The 23,364-nt window shown below is 41.3% G+C and overlaps 1 protein-coding gene across 1 annotated transcript in view; it reads left to right on the forward strand.

Moving 5' to 3' along the window:
- Nucleotides 1-1,690: 1,690 nt before the first annotated feature.
- Nucleotides 1,691-23,364, forward strand: part of LOC133980657 (LHFPL tetraspan subfamily member 6 protein) — a 43,371-nt gene continuing 21,697 nt past the window's right edge. Inside the window, exons 1-2 of the mRNA XM_062419425.1 lie at nt 1,691-1,942; nt 2,916-3,431. Of these exons, the coding sequence (XP_062275409.1) occupies nt 3,047-3,431 (385 nt within the window). The 5' untranslated portion in view covers nt 1,691-1,942; nt 2,916-3,046. The remainder of the gene's footprint in view (nt 1,943-2,915; nt 3,432-23,364) is intronic.

Here is a 23,364-nt window from a genome sequence, read left to right on the forward strand (position 1 = left end):
TGATTATTTACACTGTCAACAGATGATTATTATAATATAGACAACATCTTTGAACCCCAAATTACATAAAAGCAAAGAAACCCCTAATTGTCCAAATCCATATGATCTGATCTACAATAGGACTCAGTAAACTCATTAGTATTCATGCACTATAGTCCTATAAGCCATGACCTGATCTCTAAAAGGCTCTCCTATATTTCAAAATTACATGAAATTAAAAACTAATCCATTTAAATTTCAGTCAGGCTACTGATATATGCATGATATACTGACTGAACTGAACTGACACCTAATCAACATCAATGTTAATTAGGTGGAAATAAGAAGGGGGATGAGCAGCCTCTATTTTCCAAGGAAGCTGAGATGCTTCAACGTGTGCAGAGAGATGTTGGAAATCTTCGTCGTCTTTTGTGGCCGGTGCACTTGTACTTCACTGTAGCCTGCTGAGGGAGTAGCATTAGAGCTGGAGACACCAACAGGGTTAATAAACTAATTAAGGAAGCTGCCTTGGTAATTGGCTGCAAACCAGACACCTTTGATGTCGTGGAGGAGAGGAGGACACTGAACAAACTGTTATCCATTATGGATAATCCTGGCCAACCTCTCCCACTCGTACTGGACAGATAGTGGAGAACTTTCTCTAACAGACTGGTTCAGCTGAAATATGAAATCTTTCCTGCCCAAAGTAATAACTCTCTTTGACCCCCCCCAACCTCTGTTCAACAAAGAACTCTCAGAAGTCTCAGCTTTAAACCAAACTCCAATCTTCAATAACTTTGCTCATGAATTTGCACATCTTTATACTCCAACTCTACCTCATTGCATTTTTACCAACTTTGCATACTTGTCTAGTATGTTATCCTATGTTTATATTTTAAATTTTATTATATTTATTGTGTATGCTAATGTTTATTATCATATTCTGGCTACTGTAACACAATATCTCAATTTGTGATCAATAAAGTACATCCATCTATCTTTTTACTCCTACTCTATCTCACTGCACTTTTAAAACGTGCACAATTGTCTAATGTATATAGTATTTTATCCTATGTATATATTTTATAATATCTATATAATAATAATATAATAATATAATATATGTCTACTAATACTTAAATATACTATGCACACTAACAATAATACTAACCAATAGCCTACTGTTATAGATAATGGGCACTCTCGCACTATATGAATATGAACATTCCTTTTATCCAAGCCCATTCATTTTAGATTGCTATTTTTTGCAGTATGTTTTTCTTGTTTTTTAAGGGAAACAATATTTCGTTTTCTTGTGTATTGAAGTGCATAATGACAATGGCAATACAGGAACCTTGAATCTTCAATCTTATCACTTTTGGCTATAGCAACACAACAAAATGCTTACAGGATTCACGATCGTCATTTCCAAGTGTGGCTTCAGGAGTTTACGAGGTATCCCTGAACGCATCAGGAGCATGGAGGGAAATGATAGTAGCGGTGAGTCCAGCCCCTGGGTGGGGATTTTGCGTGATTGATGGTCACCTCCCGAGAGTGTTTCAGAGACTCGACCCCATCCCCGCCCCCCTATCTCTCTCTCTCTCTCTCTCTCTCTCTCTCTCTCTCTCTCTCTCTCTCTCTCTCTCTCTCTCTCTCTCTCTCGCAGAGCAGGAATGTGGAGACAGTAGTGCAGTCACTCAGTCAGCGCCGCACGTTTCAGCACCGCACAGGAGTGAATAATTGATCATCGCCTCGGTTAAATATATTGATGAGGAGAAAGTGATTTGTGAACGGATTCTGCGGTTACTTTTGGATTTACATTCTCACCTCGAACGCATTTCTTTCCTCGTTTCCTCTCCTGAAGAAAAGTTTGCTTTGAGAGCCAAGCACAGCTGGAGTCCGCAGATGGAAATAACCCTTCAGTGTACACTGAGAGCACCGTTTTCCAAAGGTCTCCCAACATGTAAGCCCTCTTCTTCTTCTTCTTCTTCTTCATCGTCTTGTTCCTTTTCTTTGCCTTGTTTTCATTATTCACATTCCTACGGTGTGAGCGCTGCGATAATACATCGGGTTCCTTGAGGTCACCCCTAGAGAAAAATCACTTATGTCCATGCAGCGACTTTTATGTTTGGTTAACTAAATCTCCTATTTCCATAGGCTATATCATACTTAATAGGCATTTTATATAGCCTCATAAAGTAGTCCCATAAAACCTGTTTTTTCTTTCTATTTTGTTGGGCTGTGTGTATAATATCAATTTAAAGTTTATTATGATTACTGCGTCTGCCTATTATAATAATTAAAATTAATTTCAGTATATAATTAGGCTACATTGCCAGAAGGTATGCCTATATGTCATTTTGTTCCAATGATAAGCTGTTGGGATGTACGGGTTGTTAATATGCATATTAACTTGTGTCCTACAGATGCTGAATGTGGTGAAACACTCGCTAAAATCTGTTTGTTTTTTTAACATTTCCACATAGAAAAGCCTTAAAGAATCATGCTTAAGCAATAATCTATCATATGTTCTAATCATTGCCTTCAGCTTATCAAACTATTGAGTTAAGTATTTATTGGTGAATTTAACCATTATTGTATTGGGTGTATGCTATACATTTTCTATTAAACCAGGGTCAGTTGTATTTAGTCTACTTATTTGCCTCATTGTGAGCCCTAAAGGACTTTACAGAAAACCAGATCTAACTGATCAGTAGTCAGCCACAAAAACTTATGAAGCCAAGCTTGTTTGTCTAATTATTGAAGGCCTGTTAATGAGTATTTATTTACTTTAATTCTCTCATATATCTGATACTGGCTGCTGAGTTATTGAGTTAATTGTATTACTTATAATGACTCATATTTCATATCAAGCTGTTATCTATATGATCTCTATGTCAGTGCTAAAGTCTGGTTGTTTCTCTTCATCCACACAGGGACCTAGAGTCACTGAGAAGGTGAAGACTGCTGGTGGTAAATGCTCACTGCGAGGCTTCCCACAACACTGCGACTGCTCAAAACTGCTGTTAGTTCAGTGACTGTGTGAACTGTTCGCAGACTGTTTACCATGGCGTCTAGTCTGACATGTACGGGTGTTATCTGGGCCATGCTGTCCCTGCTGTGTGCTGCTGCCTCCTGTGTTGGCTTCTTCATGCCCTACTGGCTGCTGGGGACACAGATGGACAAGCCCGTGTCCTTTGGCACGTTTAGGCGCTGCTCCTACCCAGTGCGGGATGAGGAGAGGCAGGCCACAGTGATGCTGGAGCAGTGTGGGCGCTATGCCTCCTTCCATGGCATTCCGAGTCTCGAGTGGAGGATCTGCACAATAGTGACAGGCGTTGGATGTGGCCTCCTCCTTCTGGTGGCACTCACAGCTCTCATGGGCTGCTGCATCTCTGACCTCATCTCACGTACAATTGGCCGTGTGGCCGGAGGCATCCAGTTTGTTGGTGGTAAGTTTATGTTTCTTAGGTGTGTGTGCATGCGCCTGAAACCAACCCTGACCCTGCCTTCACAGTGTGGTCAGAGAGTTTTTCTGTTCTGGCTAACTGTGTGCAGACAGAGGATCTGGATGCATATGAAGAGATCTGTCACATTTTGAACAGTCTGATTGCATATTTTTCAATGCTTTGTTTTACACTGAAACACAAGTGGAAAACTACACCTTCTCTGTTACTCTGACGTTATAGGTTTTTACAGGGAAGTGGGAGGTTTTGATGGCTGTAATTACTTTCTCATCAAATTTGATTTGCTCTCGCCCAACAGAACTTTTGTTCATGAAACAAAAACACATTAGTAAGGAAACAAGGAGGCATAGAAATCTTGTTAACCATGAAAAATTTTACCTCTGGCCAACTTTTCTTGGCCAACAAACCTGCTGTTGGGCCAGAAAAGCCGTTGTTTCCTCAGATACTCTGCTCCACAGGAAATGAATCTCCCAGTGAGATGTTGGTCATGTTATTCACTTTATGACGGCAGATCAGTTTACATTTTGAAACTCATGGCTGCAGTTTAAAACTTAATTCTGTCTCTTAGTTATGGACTTTTTGAGGAATTTTTCAAGAATGATACAATATTTTCCATAATATTCTCCAGAATATTAGATGTCACATGAACCTCTCCTAGTACTAGTTGTGCAATAGATACATATTTTATAGAATATTGTGATAAACAATTTTTTATACACATTTTGTGAAGTTCTTTGGTCATCAGTACAGTGAAACGTTTTTTAAATCCCAGCCGTTCATGAGAACACTGGAATTGGGCTCACATTGTGTAAATATTATAGAGCGTATAAATTAATACAGAGTAGAGCTGTTTCATAATACCTTTCTGTATTTTACTGTGATCAATAATTAGCTTTTCTCTCTCTCGCTCTCTTATGTGCTACAGACTTTTGGCATAGATTTGTATCTTTTGTTTTTTGGTAATCCGATGAAATCATGGAAAATTGAGGCTCATTTAGACCAGAAGCCTGCCCAAAATATGTCAGTGTGATTTTCTGCTTTGGGTTTGATCCAGAGGGCGCCCCTTAAAGTTGAAAAGAAACCCACGCCCTTTCACTCTGCACGTTTGTCTTTGCAAGACATAGAGTCCTGTCCAAGCTGCAGCTCCGGCTGTGAAAGCGTCTTTTTGTTTGTTTGTTTGATTACAGTAAGCGGACATGCAAGGCACCAGCTTGGTTTGTGTGTACTGTTGGTTTTGCACGTTTTCTCCCGGGATGTGAGGTCTGAGGGAAGGCTTCCATGGAAGCTGCAAGTTTTTCTGCCCTAGTTTAAGAAGCTGTGGCACTTGAGCCCTCTCATTAACTCAAAAATGTTTGCGCGCATACTGTGGCTCACCACTCTGCTATTTACAATCCCCACCACTTCAGTTTTGCTTTAAAAAGTGATGTGACAGAAAAGCAGGTTGCGTGCAGATTTGACAGAGCTGCCAGGTTTTTTCCAGAAGGATAAATCTTCAGAGGACCACCACAACGCACCATGTCCTAGTTCTAAAAGGCTTAGCTACTTAGAAACATCAGTATTAATGATTTATAATATGGTGGATGATTAAGGTGAAGGCTGGCTGGTTTATTCAGAAATGTACTTTTATGAAAGTGGAGCTCCTTTTAAGCTCACAGCAGCCCCATACATACAGCATTATAGCAAGCTGCTTTTTTCGGGTTGTAGGATTAAAAAATCTCTGTCTGTCTTTCTCACGATTTCTCTCTTTCGTAGAGTCACAAATCCAGACATGCATGAATTTAGATGGAAGGAGAACAAAGTGAAGCTGGGTACAATGCAAGGGACACCGCTCAGATCTTTTAAACTTGAATGAGGCAAAGGGCAGAGATGTCAGAAGGGCTAATTGGAAGTGACACGAATGGGAAGCTCAGTGAGCTGCTCCCAGTATTGTCTTCTACCACGTACAATGGGTGTAGAAGTGTTGAGGCAGGCGGGGAAGTTGAGAGAGAGAGAACACAACATACCTGATGATTGAACCATTCTGCATTCGCTTATTAACCGAGAACCTCACGGAAACATAAAGAACCACAGGGGAGGAAAAGCGAAATATGCGTTAAGAGATACGTATGATCAAATCTCAGTGATTAGCAGGAACAGGTAGCGGGAGTAAATGAGGTGTACAGTTGGTGAGGCATCGCATGTGAATTCAACAAATGCAAAGGAGCCTCATGGTTCTTCATCTGAAGCTGGTGTCATCCTCCTTTTGTGTTTCTGCTGCTGCTTTTGTTATCCGCTAATGAAGAGTGTCTTTCCAGAGAGGCCGGGGCCTCTGGGCTGCCAAAAGTAAAACATCCACTCTATATCCCCCTCTAATTTATCTCAATCCCATGAAATAGATTCAAATTGAAAGGATTTATCAGCAGTTTGTCTCGTTAGCTGATGAAGAATAATTTGAATGATAACTATTATTGTTGCTGATGTTGTTGTTTTCCTCTCATAAAGCTATTTTTTCCCCTAGTTCGCTGTGGGCAAATTGTTCCAGAGCTGGTTAATTGCCAATGGCAAAGGCCCAGATTTCCTCTACAGGCCAGAGAGTTAGAGTCTGAGTATGAGAGTATGAGACTATTCTGGCTCATAAATCAAAGACTTGAGATCTCTGTGCTGCTTACATTAAACAACTGCCTCTGCTGTAGTTTAGTTATGCAGTGGTGCGGACTCTAAACGACTGTGGCACAGACGGGAGGTTCAGACTTTAAAAGATTCTTGACTTGGATTTGGTTGTTAGGGATTTTGATTCTCCCCTACAGAGCTTTGCCTTGTCTTTTTGGGTGCCCCAAGCAGAGCTGCACACAGCAGGAAGAAAGCTATTTAACTTTTGTTTTCGAAAGCCATGATTTAAGAACACTGTGTGCATTTTTACATAATGTTTTTACATGCTGTTTTTCTCCATGGCACAATAACTCACCCTTAATACATGCTTTTATACCCTCTCTTATTTTTTCTCTTTTTCTTCTCTGCACCTGACAAGTAGTCTTGTTTTGACATTTTGCAATTTGATTGCCTCATGATGACTGACAGTTTGACAGGCCCAGAGATGGGATGACTGGTCTGCACCAATTAAATATGAGGGGATTGTAATGGGATCCAGGGGCCTCACCAAGTCAGTCTCTAATGGGGTTTTTTTTCATACTGATAGACTCTTTTCAACATTTCAGATTTTTTGAATGCATATTAAAATAATATGACCACCTGCATTACAGTCAAGTGATGCAGGTGGAGTTTGAGAAAGAAGACCAGATCAAAGGAGTAACTAAAATGCTGAAAAAGAGACGATAACAGCCAGATTTGGAAAAGAGAGTGGTTGGGAAAAGCAGATTAGAATGGTTGTCTGTACTGCTAAGAGTCAGAGGTAAATTGTGAAAGCCTTTTAAAATAGCTAGACCTTGATTGTGCATCGTTTGATGTTCTTGTTACATATGTTTTATTGTTCAGTTCAAAATATTCCATAACCACTTACTTTATTAGTTAATTTCCTTTCATTGGCTTTGCTACTTCTTGTTCTCCAAATCAGCCTTGCATCTCATTCTAACACTACAAAGCGCTGCAGAAAAACTTCAAATATGTTTGAAATCTGCAGATGTCTTAAAGAGCTCAATCCCTGGCTCAGACTGCATCTATGACCCGATCACACCAAACAGATTTCCACGATGGCGGTGTGCTCTGTTGGCTCCAACATCAAGATTTTTTCTCAAATCTCAGAAACTTGTCTGAGACAGTCTAATTCACGGAGTGTGCGACTGGCTTTAAGGGATTAATAGGCTTGTGGTGTAGCCAGCTGCCAAGCCCGGCTATAGATTAAACGAAATCTCAAAATAATTTAAAAACTGGCAGGAAAACAAAACCAGAGTAGTGTGATCTAATTTTTCTCACACCTACACACAATTCCTGGCGTTCCATTTCCGAAGATAACAAAGGACTAATTAGTGCTGTTGTTTGCTAAATAAGAAAAGACAATGTGATGTGCTTCTACTGTATATAATCGACAAAAGAGCTTCCAAATTTCAGAAATACCCCTTAACTGTAGAATAAAAGCTGAAATAGTTCAAGGCAGTGAGTTGTTTTTGAAAAATCAAATCCAACATATGGTGGTTACGGCCAAAAAATTGCGAATAGCAGACTGTTAAGTTTGACAATGTACTTAAAAAAAAAAAAAAAAAAAAAACGAATCACAAGTATACACCCAGTTTACATCAATGACAACCATAGCCAGTTTCCCTTTTAAGACAACCAATCAAATGTAACTGGTGTGATTAAACAAAGCTTGATTTGCTGTATGTGAAGAAAAGATAACACTACAAGTCATATTAAGAGAGGCGGTAATAAAGCATTGTACCAAAAAATGTCTGAAAAATATTATGAAATGTTGCCCTGACCTTCCGGGAATGTCATCTGGATCAAAATTATCTTAACTGTTGATAAAAATGTCAGGAGATACAGTTACTCCTGACCAGGTGATATAGGCTATATTTCATTGAGAATGTGTTGAACCGCTACATCCTTGAAACTGGAGGCGAAATAAACAAGACAGGCAGTATGATGCATGACTGGCTGTACTTGTCCTTTTTCAGTTTGACGGGATAGTATGTAGGGTACAAACAGAGGACTTCATATGTGCGACTGCTGTTCAGAAGGAGGTGCAGACCAATGAGGTACAGCTCCCCCAAGGGATGTGGGGGGGAAAAAAACATTTGATGTCTATTACGTTAAATATTACCCCTGGGTTCTGACAGTTCTTAGATGAAATGAGATCAGAAAAATGTGGGGTTTTTGCAGGCATTCCTGCTTTCTGAAGCTCCCGTGTGAGATCTTTCAGACTGAGATGACAAACTTGTAATTCATTTGACACACATTTATCTTTTGACCCATTGCAAACCTTTTGGTGTAGACATATTTCTTCAAAAGTAGAACTGGAGAAATGAGAACAGTTTCAAAGTGAGTAGAACAAGATTTTACTAAAAGTTGATGTAACTGAACAAAAGGACATGCTTGTGTGAGAAACAATGCGATGCACCAGCTCTAGCCTCTGCAGTGTGCACAGGCTTGTTGGCCGTTCTGGTTGAATACTTCCCACATCAGCCTCCGTTCAAGCTGCAGTTGATCTGAAATATCAAATAATTGGCTGTGTTGCCTTTTGGGAAAGCTTCTCCATTTCGTTTTCTGGTTGATTGGCTGTTTTCCCTGTGTGCCAGCATCTTGTTTGCCCACACTAGTGTGGAATGTCAGTGAATGAATGAACCACAGGGAAAATACATGAAATACATTTAACTTTGGGTCTATTTCAATTACCTTTTCCTCTGGTTTTACTGTACTATTTGGTAGTGTTTCCCCAGATATGCCCTGTAACAGACAACATGAAATACAGTGTATTAGTCATATATTGTTCAAACCAGATGAATTGAAATTGACTGTCCACGTTACCTCTGTAGCTCAAAGTGTATATCAAGGGCATGGGCACTAGTATGAGTGATAAATTTAAAGATAGGTAAATAAATTACAGATGGGCTGCCATTGTGGCTTCCATAATTTTGCCAAGGGTTATTTGGCATAGGAGTGTGTTGTCCTGTTTTAGAGCCATACCAGCACAGCTAGGAGCTTTGTCCTTGTGTCGGCTTTGTGAGTTCTTGCCAGCTGGATCCCACCCAGTCCCAGAATGTGTGCTTCCACTCCCCTCTCACCACCAGCACTCATTTTCAAGAGGTACAACAAAATTAAATGGCATCCATACGAGGAAGGCTCTGGGATGAAGAACTCATCTTTCAGGGGGAGTATTCTGTCTGAAACAGTGTCTCTTGACAGTCAATGTTTAATGGTGTCGGATCACGAGACATTTCCGAGGCGATGGGTAAATATGTCCTGACGCGCCATGTTATTCTTTTACTTCCAAAACCCTATCTGTATTCCTTCCTCCTCGTAGGCCTGCCAGTTTGATGTGATGATGATGAACTACACTGTCCGATCTGCCATGTAGGCATTGCATAAAACTAATGAGTTAGCACTGGCCCATATGTTTGAGTGGAGAAAGCCAGGCCATTTCACTACAGACAAGAACTTTGTGTAATGGTTTTTAGGATGTTATCTTGCTCTTCATTGCTTACGTTTCCGGCCACTGATGGTTATAAAGTGGACATATTTTCCTCTGGGTTGATTGATCACCTAAAGTGCAACACTCTAATGTGCTCATTCAACCTGGCAGCTATTTTTGCTCACCATACAGTTCTCTCAAACCCCCACTAACACCACCACAAGGGTGACTGGAGTCAAAGAGCAGCGAAATGTAGCTTGTGTCTATTTTCTGAAACACTCTGGTTTATCTTTCTCCTTCACCCTTTACTCTTTCTCAGGATAAACTCACACCTTTTCTGCCCCTTTCCTTTCGGGTTACTACAGTATTATTTGCAGTGCTCTCAGTCTTTAACTCTCTATTTCAGGCTTGTTTCACCTTTCCCCCAGTTCTGCTTTTCTGCCCACCCCTCTGTGTCCTTCCCCTCTCCTTCTCCATCTATTTCGCTCGCTCCTCTTCTCCTTCTCCTACTGGCTGTGCACATTGCTGTCTGCTGGGAAAAAAAAAAAAAAAAGATTGGGCCAGTACCCAGTGACCCGAAGAGTGGACCTGGCCTCAGCAAGAAAGACAGAAAGAGAGAACGGAAGGAGAAAAAAAAGAGCGAGACAGAAACAGAGAGAAACAGGGCGGAAAGCCCAGCATCAACAGGGATTTGGTTTTGTCAAACAGGAAGTCTGGGGTACCAAAGGACAGACAGAAGGGTTATTTCAGTCTGTTCCTCTGTTAAGTCATTGTTTTCACTGCCATAGTAGCAGGCGTGCTGCATATCAGGTTGTTTTTTTCAATCGGAAAAGAACTGTTCCAGAAAACGTGTCTGGTGTGTCTGCAGTCGTGTCTAGCATTAATGTGGTCATAAAAACAGAGAGCAGGGAACACTGACCATTGGTGGTGCCAAGTCCAAATATCAGTCAATGAATTGATTAGCTGATTGACAGAAAATTAATTTTGCAATTGTGACGATTGAAATAACGTATCCAGCAAAAAATGACAAACATTGTCTGGTTCCAGCTTCTCAAATGTGAGGATTTGCTGCTATTATTATCATAGATAGTTGAATATATTTGGGTTTTGAACAGTTGGTTGGATAAAATAAACAATTTGAATTCTAGGACTTAATGTTTTGTTTGAGCTGTTTGTTTTCTGAGATCATTACTCCATGATTTCTGCTCTACTTAAGCAGACAGAAAAGTAATTGTTAACACATCTTTGCCAATGACACCTAAAACAGTGTATATGTGTGAATGGATGAATCACTGCTCTGACAGATGCTCAACAGATGGCGGAGGCTCCTCTTCTCTGTATCACCGGTGACACACATTGTGGAGGGCATGTTTCATTGCCCCAGCCTGTACTTATTGTGAGCAAACCTCCCCAGCTAGGAATACAAGAATAAGCCCCTTTCCATGCACTTTGAGCCTTCTTGGTACTTGTTTCTCCGGGCAGGGAAAACAGAAACTAAAAGAGAGAAAAAGGGAAGAAAAAAAACAAAAACTCTACCACATGTTATGTCTAATAACATATGAAGAAGATGGAAAACCCACGTTTGACCCGTTAGACATCTCTCAGGGAGTCGGAGGCCATGAGTCGGCTGAATAAATGAATAAGTATGAATTGGACGGAATGGCTCTGAGCCCTGTGGGATAAAGTAGTTTGCTCAGTATTCATGCCCTGTTTTACAGTCTCAGAGGCACCGTGCCTTTAACACTACAGTTAATTATACCCTGAATTAGATCAGGGTCAGTGTGCAGCTCTGGATGAGAAGAGAAACCTTGTCCCTCAGTGGGTCACTAGACACATGAAGCCAAGCTGTTAGACAGAAAGGGCAGGTGAAGGTGGCGTAAAAGACAGCTGAAGATCAGATCAGAGGAGGACGAGCGTCACCTGTGCACACGCGTTTGTCTCTCATGAGAAACCGCAGTTTGTTAATGACTTGACGACTACTGCATGCATAAGAAATGTAGGCATTTATCTCAGTGTGTTTCTTTGAGTCTGCAAGTGATTTGGTGTATTAATGTCCCGTGTGCAGAGGCCAGGGCCTGCTTTTGCTGTCTGCCTTAAGGAATGCTGGGAATTTGAGGTAAATATATTCTGTTGCCCCCACCCAGTCCTGACTTTCCTATTCTCAGCGCCACTGCAAGTTTATTTGGCTTTTAAAGAGCACGCTTGCATCTGTTGCAAAAGAGAAAGTTTTTCAATTGACTACGTTTCACAGCATTCCTTTTGTTGTCTTTTACAGCAGAGGGCCAAAATCTATATTTAGCTTGTGTTTGTGAATGCAAACAGAGGCAAGAATTTTTCCGTTATGAATTCAGCTCATATAAATTAGATGGGCCGAGACCCTTGAGAGAATGAGTTTATTTGTGTTTAGTGATCAATACAACACATGAAACTTAATTTGAAGGAGTAGAATGTGCATTGTGGGGATTTTTTTGAAGCCTTGCAGAAACACACCATCAAAGGCACCTTGGCACAGAAATTAAGCAAAATGTCACTTCTGTCATTATCATAAACTGACAACCCTGTAATTGTGCCGCATGAAATTATGTCTCAGAAAAAGAAAAAAAAAGTGCATGCCTCAATTTTTGTAAGGCTGACACAAGCTGAACAATAACCTCCATTTTGTGGCCCACGGCTGTAGTTGTGGCGAGTAGGGAGGGTTTAGTGTTTGGGTGGAAGGCGACGCAGTGTGATTCCAGCTTTGCTTTACTTCCCAGACTGTCATTCCAGCTGGTCAGCAGCAGTTGGGTGGGCTCTTCCCATTATAGGATCTGGTTTCCACAGCAGCATGGGGTCCAGACCTAAAGGAGAGAGGGAGAGTGGGAGAGTCAACATTTGAAGAAATCCCCAGAGTCCTGTAGCGGTCAGTGGTCTGTTGCTCAAGATAAACAAGTTAAGCTACAAGTTGCCTGTAGATTCAAGAAACATAACACCACCATTCTGCTGATAGTCTCCCAAAGTCTATTTTTACTCTCCATGAGCAGATAGTCAAGCCTCAGCAGTTAAGCAGCTCCTTGTTGACTGGCCATCCTGTGAACTCAAAAAGAAAAAAGAAGAAAAAAATCACCAGCAACAGCAAGACATAAACAAAACCCAGCAAGAGAGACGTGCAGATGTCAGGCATTTGCTCGATCTGGCCAGCAGACACAGACTGTGAAAGTGCTCTGGAATAAGAGGCCCTGAGATGGGATACTCACCGTATGACAGAGTGAACCAATGTATTTTGAGAGACTCCGTCCAAAATGCAGTCCTGTGAAAGCATAACACAAGGTCTCTGGAATGCACAAAGTGAGCTTCATCTCAGAGAAAGGGCTTGAGGAGACTATAAACAGCACAGAAGATATGCTCTACCCATATTTGTATGTGTTTATGAAGATCAGCAAGGACTGATGGCCATATATAGGATTGTTGTGAAAAATAGTTTGGTGGAAGAGATGTAAGGAGTTGTCTGAGGTTTTGAAGCCATTATAAAATGCCCTGCAGAAAAGTTGTTGTAAGAAATAAATTCCTAATAAAAGAAGCGCTGGAGTCTGAATGTAAGGATAAGTTGAGTTTGAGTCAGAGGCCGTTTAGAAATAGCTGTACAGTAGGTAGGGATAATGATATCAGCACTGATACCATATCTCTCACCTCACCTGTTAGAAGAGTATAGAACATTAGCAAGACAATCTACCCTTCATGCCTTCTCCGCCTCTTCATCTGCTGCTTTCATTAGTCACTTATTCTCTTTTCTGTATTCCCTTATTTTCTTCTACATGCTCTTTGTGGTTAGACAGAAACAAAATATCACTGAAAACTGAAATGAATAGCGAGAACTGAGAGTTCTGCTCCTTTCCAAAGGGAGCATGGGAACAAAGGTACTCTTTGATCCAGCTGAGTGACTTTGCTCTCTGCACTAATTCTGGGCCTGGACTAGTCTGAGCCCCCCCGGTGTTGTTCTCCCAGGCTTGACAAGCCAGCTACATCCTCGCTGATAGTCCTGCTGACTGTGGGTCCCCATGGCAACAGCGACCTGGCCCTAGTTACAGTTACACCAAAATATTACAGAAAGTTTTCCTGGGTGTGATTTAGAGCCATACTATGACTGAACCCGAGGCTCTTTAATCACAGATTCCAGCTATTGCTTTAGCTGGCTCTTGAGCTGATGTCTCTTGTGGGAGATGGTCAGGATGAATTTAAATGATTAAATATGAGTTATTCTCAGGATTTATAGACTCGCCAGCATAATGAAAACATCAATCTTCAGTGAATAGCTCCAAGATAATACAAACACTGACCACCATCATTTGTCTGCTTTGTATTGTGGCTTTCATTTTAAATAAATAGTTGCGAAACAAAGTAATCTAAATCCATTCAAAAGCAAAAATGAGATCAAATTATTTTGTTCTGCTTGTGTCTGAGCTATTCTAGCATCCAACATTTGAAAAAAAATTGATTTTTATTTTATTTTATTTTTTTATGAAATACATTACAGTCTCCACACCTTAGTGTTATAGTCTGAATCTGCCACTCCGTAAGCATTATTACATGGGCAAATTGGAAGGAAACCAGCAGGCTTTTAACAAATGACTAAAGACACCTGTAAAGGTGAAGCAGAATGGAGGATTTATAATTACAGAGTGATCATATGTGGAGCCAAGCCCTTGGGAGCTGAACCGTACTTCTCTGCTGCCAGTGATATCACTCATCTACTTATCTCCTTCACCGCCAGCTAAGACTTGATCATTAGTGAATGTGTCACTATCACGACTGCCCTGATAGTGCTACTTCAATGTTGGCCCTTTATTGGCATTCCCCTCAGGGCATCTTCCTTTCCTGCCTCCTGCTGTCTCCTATCTCCCTTTTAGAGCACGTAAATGTATGAAAACTGAAGATATGGCTTTCATATGAAAATTGTCACAATTGCTTTTCAAATTCAATCTGGCTCATTCCCAAGGAATGCATTTGATGTGATTATTTCAGGGCAAAATTACACAAATAAGAAGATATCAAGCTGATTGCTTATCATAACAACATAGTTTCAGTGGCTGGCTGAACTGTTCTGATAAAGTGATAGCAGGATAGAAGTTGATTTTATTTTTTCCTAACCTCACTGAATCTCTGTGAAAGCTACTGGATCAAGTAGTGAAGTCCTCTGAAGCTGTTCTACTCTACTCAATGTTTCAGCCTGACCGTGATGTGCTTCACCATCTGACATTTGAAGATAACCACAGTCAGTGGCTGTCCGGAGTGTGTTTTTCTTTTTTCTTTTTTTGTTCAAACAGAGAGCACTCAGTCTGACTCATGATGGATGCCGAACGGCTCGTCATGTGCAAAGAGAAAGATAATAGAAGCCGAGAAGTCACAGGCACTCAGGCCTGCTGATAACATAGTGCAGACCGTCAGTCACAGCATAGTGGACAGCGTGTAGGTTGTACCATTTTGATTGCCTGCTTGATATCTGATTTTTGATTTGATGTTACACTGATGTGTTTCTCCCAGAGTTGACTGGTCCAAAAATGAAATACTACCCAATATTGTTTTTCCCTCTCTATAACTGCATCAGCTCTGCCGTGTAAGGTAGTAGAGGTGGCTATTATAGAGGCAGAGGATCATTCAGTAGTTACACTGCACATCACCCATGAACAGCAATGACATTCAGGTTAGTCTGTAAGCCATCCGGTAAACTGACCCCGGCTGCATACACAAAATGTCAATAAAAGCAGAGACAGCTGTGCGGTGCACAGAGACCTTGCAGTACCCTGCTAGGTTTTGGGCTGTAAATGTCCATTATTATCTCAGCATCTTCCCCTCCAGCCTCCTGTGTGTCTGGAGCTCTGAGATCATTTAGCTCCCGCTTCCTCAGGCAATGCAGTTGAAGAAGAGTTATTCACTATTTTGTCAGTCCAAAAAGCAGAGAAACAGCTGAGAAGCATGTGGACTTGCTGGCTGTTGAACTGTGCTGGAAATGTCCTCTAGAATAAAAGGGGGATTTTATTATGTATCTTGGCTGATGCAAACTGTATGGTTAGACCAACTTTTGGATTGAGTGCAAAGCAAGAGCTGTACGGCTTAATGAAAATCAAGTGGCAACTCCACAGTCTGCTCTGTTAGAAAAAAATGGTATGTCTGTCTATTCTACAATGCATTTTTGTTTGTATGAGTGCCGAATGTTGGTGCAAGCGTTCAAACACTTGATCTCGGCCAAAATAACAGGAGAATTATGCTTGAATTGAACTGAAAAAAGCTGTTTTTGAAACGGCATCAAGTGGTTCAGGGTGGAGTTTCCCTCGAAAGGTTCCAGCAGTCATAACTAAGTGAAGCATTAATATGACTATTTTCACAGCAATTCAGGATTAAAAATGTGTGTTTTAAGAAGGAGAGAAAAAAATAGAAAAGAAAAACAGTACAAAATGAAATGTCAAAGGTTTCGAAGGAAATCTGACAGCTTATTATTTTAAAGGATTGCGTTCGGGTTTGCCGCTTTCATGTGTGTGTGAATCTCACATTGTCTGCCTCTAGTTCATGCTCTGAGTCCAAAGAAAAGCTCATACCAAAGAAATATGCCAAATATATGGTTACTGGTCAATCCAATCCATTCTCCACCATCCAGAGACATTTACAGTGAAAGACATGAGAATATGCTCAACACTTTTTCCAGAGCAGTTGCTGCACTGCAAAAACTGATATCTAAGTAAAAAAAAACTTGTTTCAAGAAAATTAGACTTATTTTTTTGTCTAAATAGAAAAGTAATCATGAACATATTATTTTAATTTAGTTTTTCCAGCTAATATCAAGCTGCATTTAACCAGTAAAAAGGTAAGACAATAGATTACAAATTATTCAAGCAAAGGCACAAGATTGTACTCATTTTAAGGAATTCTGTCTTAAATAACTGTGATTTCATTGCTTGAAGTAGGCATGGATTGCTTAAATTTTAACATTTCTGTCTAGTTTTAAGGCACATTTTGAGTATTCAGTGTCTAGAATTTTTTGGTAGTTTTAAGAATTCTAACCAAGTAAAATTCTTACCCCATTGGCAGATTTTTTTGCTCAATACAAGATAATTTGGCTAGATTCAGGATTATTTGGCTTATTTTGAGAGGGGCCGTTTTTGCAGTGTGGCCAGCTACTGGCAACTGGTGCATGGAGATTTCCCCCGGCAGTGTACATACAGTTAGATGCACTTATACTACACATACGCCTCTGCAAACCTAAAACAAAAAGGCACTGGTGTTTTACATTACTCTCAGCTCAGTTAATGCGGAATAGTTGTGAGTTGGGTAGCTGCTAGTCAATAAAGCGTTTAGTAAAAACCTGTGTGGTTTGATAAGAAAACCTGATTTATAAATGGGGTGAAGTAACTCCTTTGGGCAAGAGTTTATGATTCCCTTCATAGAAATAAAAAAGTTTCATTTTTGAATTCGAGTCAGAAGGTCTCCTGGGCTTTCACAAACATCCTCTTTCTTGGAAGACAACTGAACAAAACAACATTTCAAAGCGGACAGCTTGTACAGAGGTATCACAGGGATTTAAAGGTGTATTATCATCGAGGCAAAGCATTCAAACAGTCATCCTTCCCACTGCTTATTGATGGGTTCTCAGCAGGGTGTCGCTGAGTCAGGAAGACACCTGCCCTTAGCCACAGTAATCTGTAATCATGATCAAAGCTCAGATCCGTCAGCTGGGATCCCGGTAGTGTCCTTGCTCAAAGCTTTGTTGTTTTGTATGTGCTCTTCCCCCTCTTGGCGAGCCCTGCGGGCAGTTACACAGGAGGAGAGTGGCAGTCAAGGGGATGGGTCAGGGTGGAGACTCAGACACAAGCAGGCACCAGAGTCTCGAGTACATGACAGGGGCGTCTGCAGGACGTATTGATCTGTGAAAAGAGATCTATATACTTTCCTGCACTACTAACTAGCCACTATTTGTCACTTGTGATGGTTAGCGACTTTCTGCTGCCTTGTTGTTTGCTCTGCATGTGCTTTATACTGTCTCTCCTAATAGTTAAAAAAATCCTTCATACAGCACTTCCATGTGCTTTCTCTGACATCCAGCCATTGACCTACTTATGTTGTCTTCTGCCTTAAAAACCCACAAAACGATTGACCCTACACCGTGCGGCTGGCAATTAAGGAACCCCCATCGCAACTCAGCTAAACGTATCATCCTCTAACATCCTCCTCTATCTCAGCACTTTGTGATAATTACTCTGTTGTTAGACCTTGAGCTTGAGAAGTAACGCCTAACCAAGGGCAACATGTCACGTGCAGAGTAGGACTGTGATTCATTGGCATGTACATGGCTAGCTATATATCTTCAAGGAAGCGGTAATAGGGGGGGGTGGTGAGGTGAACATGGGGAAAATGGGCTGCTGTCACTTGAGTGGCTGCTAATTTGGTCTTTCCCTCTGATAATATGAAACAATTGGAAATACGATCTGTTATTGTTACTCTATGTACTAATAGCCAACAATAACAATGAAAAGCTGTACAAGGGTTCTTCCTGATAATTTAGTATTGATATGTACATAGCTGCAGCTCAGTTCTCAGCACCCACGTCTTCAATATCCAAGGATATGATATAAAACAGACAAAGACATTTAAGATGCTAGAACTAGTGAACATTAAGCGTTTTTGCATCATGAATGACTTTAACGATTAATTGACTTGTTTTTAGTTAATTTTCCATTGCTTGAAAAGTTGATCATTTCACTAATTGTTTCAGCAATAGTTGTGTATAGTAATATATAAAAGAAGTTGTAAACATCTCAACATCGGATCACATGTTGGCCATTCCATTTTCGAAGTAGTGAAAAACACTTGAGCCTCTCGCACCACAATCCCATTGCATTCTGCTGTGGCATGTCAACAGTGATCCAGACCTAATCTACCAGCCCAATAGTGAGGTCCCTGCAGGGAGCCCAGGGGCCCCAGGCCCAGCGCCATTGCCTCATCCGTCTTCAAGACAGGCCATAGGCAGGGGCCAGGCTGGCTCTTGTCTGGTCATGCTTGCATATGCAGAGCTATGAGGGGGACCCTGAACCCTTAAGCCTTCATCTGGTTGCCAGGTGGGCACCGGAGCAGTGGCCTGTCTCTTCTCCCATGCTCTGTCTGTAAGCGTGGAAATGAAAATCAGTGAAGACGGACCTTTTTCCATGCTGGAAGCCTCCAGCCTCCTCAGAGGCAACAAGCAGCCGTGACCGTGCTTGCACACTGAGGTGACAATGAGTAAATAGCATGGGAAGTTAGTTTGCCTAGCTGTGTGGCTTGTGGAGTTTCCTGTTATTACCTAAGGCTTTGGTTGAGTTTTTGTTTTGAAAGCTGTCGTAAATTTCGATCACAGCTTTGTCACGTCTCCAGGTTAGAGCAAACAATCTTGCAGTTATGCAAACAAATGCACATGGTGCCGAAGTAGGCACTGATGTTCTCCATCTGCGTGTTTGATCCCCATTACTCTAAGATTAGAAGACATTGGAAGACAAAGAACTGTTTGTGTGTGCTTGTTTGCTTGTATTTTGTTGCACACTGCATCCATCTGACTGTAGTTTAGATGCTTTGCTGTGGAGACATTTTCTGTCTTAAAATCTCAAGTCAGTTTATGAACATTTTTGCATGGAGTCTACCCACATTCAGTTAGTGATTTCATTATTGAAACTGAAACTGCATTTTTATTTTACTCTTGACTGGAAAGCTCACTATTGGCATTTTGCCCAAACATCTCTTCCAAATTTAAGAAAACCGAATGCAAAACTTTGAGCTAAAAATGAACAGGAAGCAATTCTGCTGATGTTTTGCACACACTTTACATAGTTCAACACTAAAGCTCCACCATACTGCGGCAGACAGACGGCCAGCCCTTATGGTGAGTTGTTTACTCTGGCAAGTACACTCAGAAAATCTTGCAGTTGTGGCAAAGTGAATGACATGTTGCCTCTCACAAAGCTGACCTCCTTGTTTGTTCCTCTCAAGAGGAAGTCAAATACAGCTTCAACAAACTTCAACTTAACTCTGCAGAAAAGGAGTCGGAGTGCCTGTTTCAACCGAAGAGAGGGGCTGATTAATCATCACTTAGAAATTACCCAATTTTGACGTTTCTCTTTCAGCAGAAAAATAACCCATGAAATGAGGCATTAGAGATGGCTCATCTTTAACCGTCCCTTCTCTCATCTCTCCCACCTCTCTCTGCACGAGCACACAGAGTAAAGAATACATTAGGGGGTAATGAAATGAGGGCATTTAAAGAAAGATTTGAATTGAGTGTCAGTCATGGGTAGATGATCACATTACCAGTTGCCTGTTGCAATGACTTTCCTTCCCATTAAGAGGTATTATGATCTCCTCTGAAATATAATGATCATGGAAATGGATCTGTGCTGCTGAAATGGTCAGGAATATACAGAGAAGTTAATTCTGCTGTTCTTTTTCTCATTGTCAGTTCCTGAATTTGGAGACTTCATTAGATCAGACGATAATCTTTTGGCCACTCAGCTATCCTGGCCTAGCCAACATTTCCTGAAGTGAGCATTTACATGAAATGAAAGAAACTGACACCTACACTCGCTCTATTTGTGGGTACAAATCCCTGAAGACCCTACAGATCTCTATAGCCTGGTTAAAAAAATAGTGGAAGTCAGATGGTTTTCAATCAGCCTCTTCCTCCTCCTCAACTCTATTATTTCCACCTCCCTTTCAGGGGCTGCTCAGGGTTGATGGAAGCTGAGGCTGGGGGAGGGTTGTGGAAGGAAACGGGCTGTGGAAGCCGCTCATGGAATCTTTGCATACCACCAGAGAAGGTGGGAGGGATTTTTACACCTCCACAGGCTCCGGACCCCCGCCCATCCCTCTTTCCATGCCTCCCAACCAGCATCATAAACTGTATAGCAGCAGCTGGTGTCAGAGAGAAAGACTGAGAGAGAGAGAGAGAAAAGAGAGAGGAGTGACGCCTTGCTATCTCACTTGCCATCTTCTTTAAATAAAGGGCAGTAAGCAGAAAGGGAAAGATTACACACAGAAGAGCGGAAGATGTGGCACCCATCCCTAGATCTAAATCAGGTTCCCCCTGCTATAAATACAATGAAAAACAGGCAGACACAGGGAATAATAAGCAGCAACATATGCCGTGGTCAACCTCTGTGGTTAGAAAATAGTGCTATTCCTCCATGCTTTGCATTTCTCTTCTGAATTCATCCATGAAGGCACTCAGTTCAGCACGCACCACAGCAGTGGAAGCCCTGGCAGCAGGACATGCCAATCAGACCAGTGACCCTATTTTCATGTTTTCTCTGCCGAGGAAAAACAAGCTGTATCCAATGAAAATTAACTTTCATGATAAAACGCTGCATTCACCTTTATGGTCCAGCAACAGCTCGGTATTACAAGAGCTTTGGTCCCTTGTAGCTCTGTAATTAAATGTTGAGCAAGGGGCTAGTTGGGTTGAAAGCTGCTGTGGTCATTTTTTTCCCCTGTGCTGTTGGGTATCATAATCTTCGGATGGGTGGAGGAGGGTCTCCTTTGTGTGCCCGCAAGGATCAATTAAGGCATCAGAAGGTAGAGACAGTAATAAGACATGTAATGGAAGGTCCATGCTCCTTGGGGAACACTGTTAAATTCATCACCGCCTCGTGTTCACACATTTATCGCTGGCACATTACAACTTGTAATCAGTCACAGATGTCAGGGTGGTGCAGACTCTCTTCTACTCCTCATGTCTTGACACCAATATCAGTTGCTGCATAATTATTTTAATATATGTTCCTGCTAATGGTGGGACTCTATTCAAGGACATCATGTGGATTAATTAAATTAATTAGATAATCAATTACAATATTGCAACATAACATTTTATAATATCTTTGACTCATAAATGGAAGCTTTTCATTAGTTTACATCACCTTCCTCTCAACATGATGTCTGTGCAGTAGAAGAATACAGCAGTAACACCAGATGAGAGTAGCACACTCCACACATGAAGTGTGATCCTCGGGTATGCTTCATTTTCACATTATAACACACACTCCACATGCCTGTCTGGCGGGATGAGCTGGGTTAAATCTATTTGCAGCTTTTTCTCCAGAGTCGGTTTCACACTTTCTTCCAGAGGCTCATTTTATTCTAACACAGCTGGTGCCATAATGAAAAAAAGCTGTCCGTATAAACACAAAAGGGCAAAAATATTAACTAAAGTACTTGATGTTTTTATTGCTTCCAACCAATCACAACACAGACCAACTCGTAAACCGAGGAGTGGATGGGCAAGTTTATGTGTTGTGTTGCTGAGGTGAAGTGTAGCAGTTTCAGCTTCGCAGTTCAGTATGTGCTGACCAAAATATTGCAGCAGTGCACCTTGTAATTCTGTGTTTTGGAATAAAATGGTTTGCTTGCGTGGCCAACCCGCAAATTTCACTTTGCTCAGTGTGGTCTGGTGAGAATTTCAACTACGCTGTACAACAGTTGACTGACAGCGCTTTTCATCACTCATACATCATTATAAACCCTTCCTGCACCTGACTAGATGAACACACCACTCACTTGGCTGTGTTTGGCATCTGACCTCCAAATTAATTTCAAATAGGGTTAGGGTTAAGGTTAGGGTTGTTGTTGTCAGCAGCATGGCCAAATTTCTCATGAATTATCCAGCATCATTCACCAAAACTGGTAAGAAATGAGCCATACAGCTACAGAATCAATTTAAATCCACCGCACCTAGAGTGTAGAGTCTTGAGTCATGTCATCATCCGAATTGCTCCCCATAGTTCAGTGATTGCTTTGCCAGCTGTCAGGATGAGTTCATTCTTAGTGGATGTTTTCTGAGTTTGCGAGCTGTATGGTGAAGTTGGAGGATGAGGTTTCGTAACATACAATATAGTCTACAAGGCAAACTTTAACCTCCTGAAAATCAGCAGATTTTTAATCACTTTTTTACTTCCTCACAGTTTACCTCCCCCAGCCATTTTCTCACTACCTATATTTTCAATTTAAAGTAGCAAGGCCCTTTTTAAGTGGTTTAGCAGATTCCTCGAAGACACCATTGAGAACAGAGACACTGTGAGAGTCTTGCAGAATACTGCCTGCCTAGTTGGCCTTGCCATATGGTGTTAGTGGAGGAGCCAGCGCCTGGGGAGGATGCTGCCTTATGGTGGCAGGAAATACACAGACACAGCATAATGGCAAAACAAGACAGAGGAGGAATGCGAGTGTCCTTGCTGCAAAGCAAAAAGAGCAGACCAACCGTGAGGAAATACAGTATGACAGAGACGAATGAATGAGAGGATGAGAAGAGAAGGGGTCAAAAGTGACCTTCAAACTACATTACAAGGTGCACAGCAATTAATTTGTTCCCTGCACAGCCATAAAGTCTAATGTCTTTCAATATATCACTCTGCATCCTTTTTTTTCCTCCTCTTGCTTCCTGTCCCATTAAACATCTTAACAAAAGAGCTCTGATAAAATCTGTTTTCCACTAAGGAGACACGAGCTTCCTATTGAATTCAGCCTTTGCTACAATCTCATCAATGACATTGCGAGTCAGGTCCGCTGCCGTTTGACATTTCAAAGGCATTTCTGTTCTGTTCTGTGTTACACATTTGAAAAGAATGATTGTTGAGCATTCAGAGGATTGAAGAGAGGCTAAAAGCCTTAGGAGAAACCAGCCTTAGGAATCTGTTAGCAGCAGAAAAATGGGTGGGTGAGCAGGTTGGGGTGGCTTTTCTGAATTTTGTGTGACCTTTTTTAGAATGTCTCAAAGGATTTTGGTGCCATCTGTGCCCTCCGGGTATCAGTAATCCCATTGTTGCTACACTCAGCAGTAATGGGTACCTTGAACCTTTGCAACATGCCCCTGAT

Source organism: Scomber scombrus, chromosome 5 (genome assembly GCF_963691925.1).
Source record: "Scomber scombrus chromosome 5, fScoSco1.1, whole genome shotgun sequence".
Lineage (NCBI taxonomy): Eukaryota > Metazoa > Chordata > Actinopteri > Scombriformes > Scombridae > Scomber > Scomber scombrus.